Source organism: Glycine max, chromosome 2 (genome assembly GCF_000004515.6).
Source record: "Glycine max cultivar Williams 82 chromosome 2, Glycine_max_v4.0, whole genome shotgun sequence".
NCBI lineage: Eukaryota > Viridiplantae > Streptophyta > Magnoliopsida > Fabales > Fabaceae > Glycine > Glycine max.
Genome location: NC_016089.4, coordinates 8422822 through 8425307, shown reverse-complemented (window position 1 = coordinate 8425307; position 2486 = coordinate 8422822). Strand labels below are relative to the sequence as shown.

At 31.4% G+C, this 2486-nt stretch overlaps 1 protein-coding gene across 1 annotated transcript; it reads right to left on the bottom strand.

The window, feature by feature from the left end:
* On the bottom strand, positions 1 to 768 carry LOC100500371 (C2H2-type zinc finger family protein). Its single transcript, NM_001250091.2, has one exon. It carries the CDS (start codon positions 660 to 662, stop codon positions 120 to 122), a length of 543 nt encoding a protein of 180 aa, NP_001237020.2. The 5' UTR covers positions 663 to 768; the 3' UTR covers positions 1 to 119.
* Between the last annotated feature and the right edge of the window lie 1718 nt (positions 769 to 2486).

The window sequence follows — 2486 nt, the reverse complement described above, 5'->3', positions numbered from 1 at the left end:
CAGACAGAATGATAAACAAATATTATAGACGATAGATTAAAAAAAAACAAAACATTCATCTATCTATGATACATAAACTATACCTCCCTAAGTTTAATTAACAGTACTCAACAGATCAATCAATACAAATAATCAACAAAAGTAGTTGGCTTTCCAATCTTCAAAAACTCCAAATCATTCTCAAAGGGTGTCAGATTCAAATCCAAAACCAAAACTCTCTTGTTGTCAGCTTTCTTCTTGGGTGATGAATCAAAACTACTACCGCCACTACTACTACTCGTAGCCGTAGCAGAATTGTACACGTTGTTTCCATTCAAATTCGCAGCTCTATGCCTCCTCATGTGGCCTCCCAAGGCTTGCCCTATAGCAAACTCCAACCCACAAATGGAACACTCATGAGTCTTAGGCTTTGGGGGTGAATCATGAAGCAATTGGCCTTCAATATTATCTCCAGCCATCAACCTAGGCTTTTTATGACTAGCCCTGTGGCCACCAAGTGCCTGAAATGAAGGGAATTGCCTATTACATGTTTTGCACTCAAAGACACGGTTGTTCATTGAAGTGCTTGATGAGTAGGTGGCCTCAAATTGATCACCTCCACGAGAAAGCAACATCAAACAATTTGCCATGGTTAAGCTATCAACCTCTCTTTCTCTCTTCATGACGACTAACCAAAACAAAAATTTAAATATGGCCGGGTGCCTTGCTTTGAATTAAGGTGTGGAAATGAATTGTGAATGTATGAAAAGGGAACAAAGGTATTGGAATGGAACTCTAAGAGACTAGAAAGACTTGGTATTTATAAAGGCTACTTCTGGTTTGGTACGTAGCTTGAGAGTGTTGAACACTCCTCTAACAATAGTTGACTTTTTTTAAATAATTCTTTTTTTATTTAACATTTTTTGAATTTTTTTTTGTGTGTGTGAATGAATTACATATGTTTTTTTACAGACCACAATTACTCCAATTAAAGTTGGGTGAGATCATGATAAATGAAAAAGTTTCCTTTAAAAAATTTAACGTAACTAGCCATATGTATCTAGATTAAATTCGAGATTATATTCATTAAGCTAAAAAAATGCTATATTAGACTACAAACATAATCAATAATTTGAAATTGACCCGTAGATAAACCCAATTAGTTAAAATTTGAAAATAAAGTTAATATAATTTTGGCATGAACTTCAACATATAAATTTTATGATTACTATATATCTTGAACACTTGATCGATTAGTTACGTCTGTACACACGAATTGGTGTGACATGAATGTGCATTGAGACTTTGATTACTTGTGAAATAAGCAAGTGTGACTGCTGCAGCAATTAAAGCAATTAAATTAGATGTGCTGAAGTAAGAAGAGGTTACTACTTAGGGGTTGTTTGGTGGGAAAGGAGTTTGGTGCTAGTACGTAGGCATGACAGATTTACTGAGACAAACAAGACGAAGCGAACTAGGCTTTTGTTTTTAATGATAAGGATTTGGGAGGGGCGGCACTACTACTATTACTAAAACTGTGATCAGTGTTCAAACGTTGGAGGAAAATTCTAAGGCCAAGTTGTGTCGCTAAATCTAATAGAAAGGTATGAAAAAGGAAGCAGCAGAGGACCTGAGTCGGAGGTTATAATAGTTACGGACCTACACGTGAAGATGACTTCCAAAGCATCTAGAAATCATGTTCCACGTTGAACATAATATAAAATTCAAATACAAACAAATTTCTCTTCGGTAAAATAAGAACAGAAAGATGTTCATATTATTGTCTTCTTTTAATAATTTATTTCAAGTAATTTTTCAAAGTTGAAACTTGAAAGTGTCAATAGTTGTGTTCGCAGATACGGGTTTAATTTAAATAATGATATATGTTATTTTCTAATTATTATTCCATTTTCTAATCATCTAGTTTTTTTTTTACTTGGTGGGTATGTGGATTGTGAATTACCATGGGAGAAAGAAAGAAAAAATTAAAGAATGTAGTCAGTAAAAGAAATAAACTCGATTACAATAATTCTCAAGAAGGCATTATATTGATTACTTTAATATTGTTCATCATTCTTAAATATTTTTTTTAATAATTTATATCAATTTTCTGACCCCGCACAGTTTCTAAAAAAAGTTTGACATCATTTCTCACACTTTCTCGTAATATTACATTACTTTCATTATTTTAAACAGCACAATTATTATTTTTTAATCTAAAGACTTTAAAAAGTTTTTAAAATGACTGCAAAACTTACCTCACTCTTTTATAATTATTGTAGGACAGCAAAACAAATGATACAATTAAAAATATTTATGAGACCTACCAAAAATAGAATGGTTTAAACATCTACAATACATATATAGTTATTTATATGAGTTAATTATCATAATTTGTAAACCTTATAATTTCATATAAATTTAGTTATTTTAAAAAAATCATTCAAATGCTAAAATTATTAAAATGAATAATTAAATTAATATTGTGTATCCTACGATGCTTTAAA

Bases quoted from the DNA above. Each gene is read 5' to 3' on its own strand.
- LOC100500371 (NM_001250091.2), bottom strand. From the start codon at position 662: ATGAAGAGAGAAAGAGAGGTTGATAGCTTAACCATGGCAAATTGTTTG.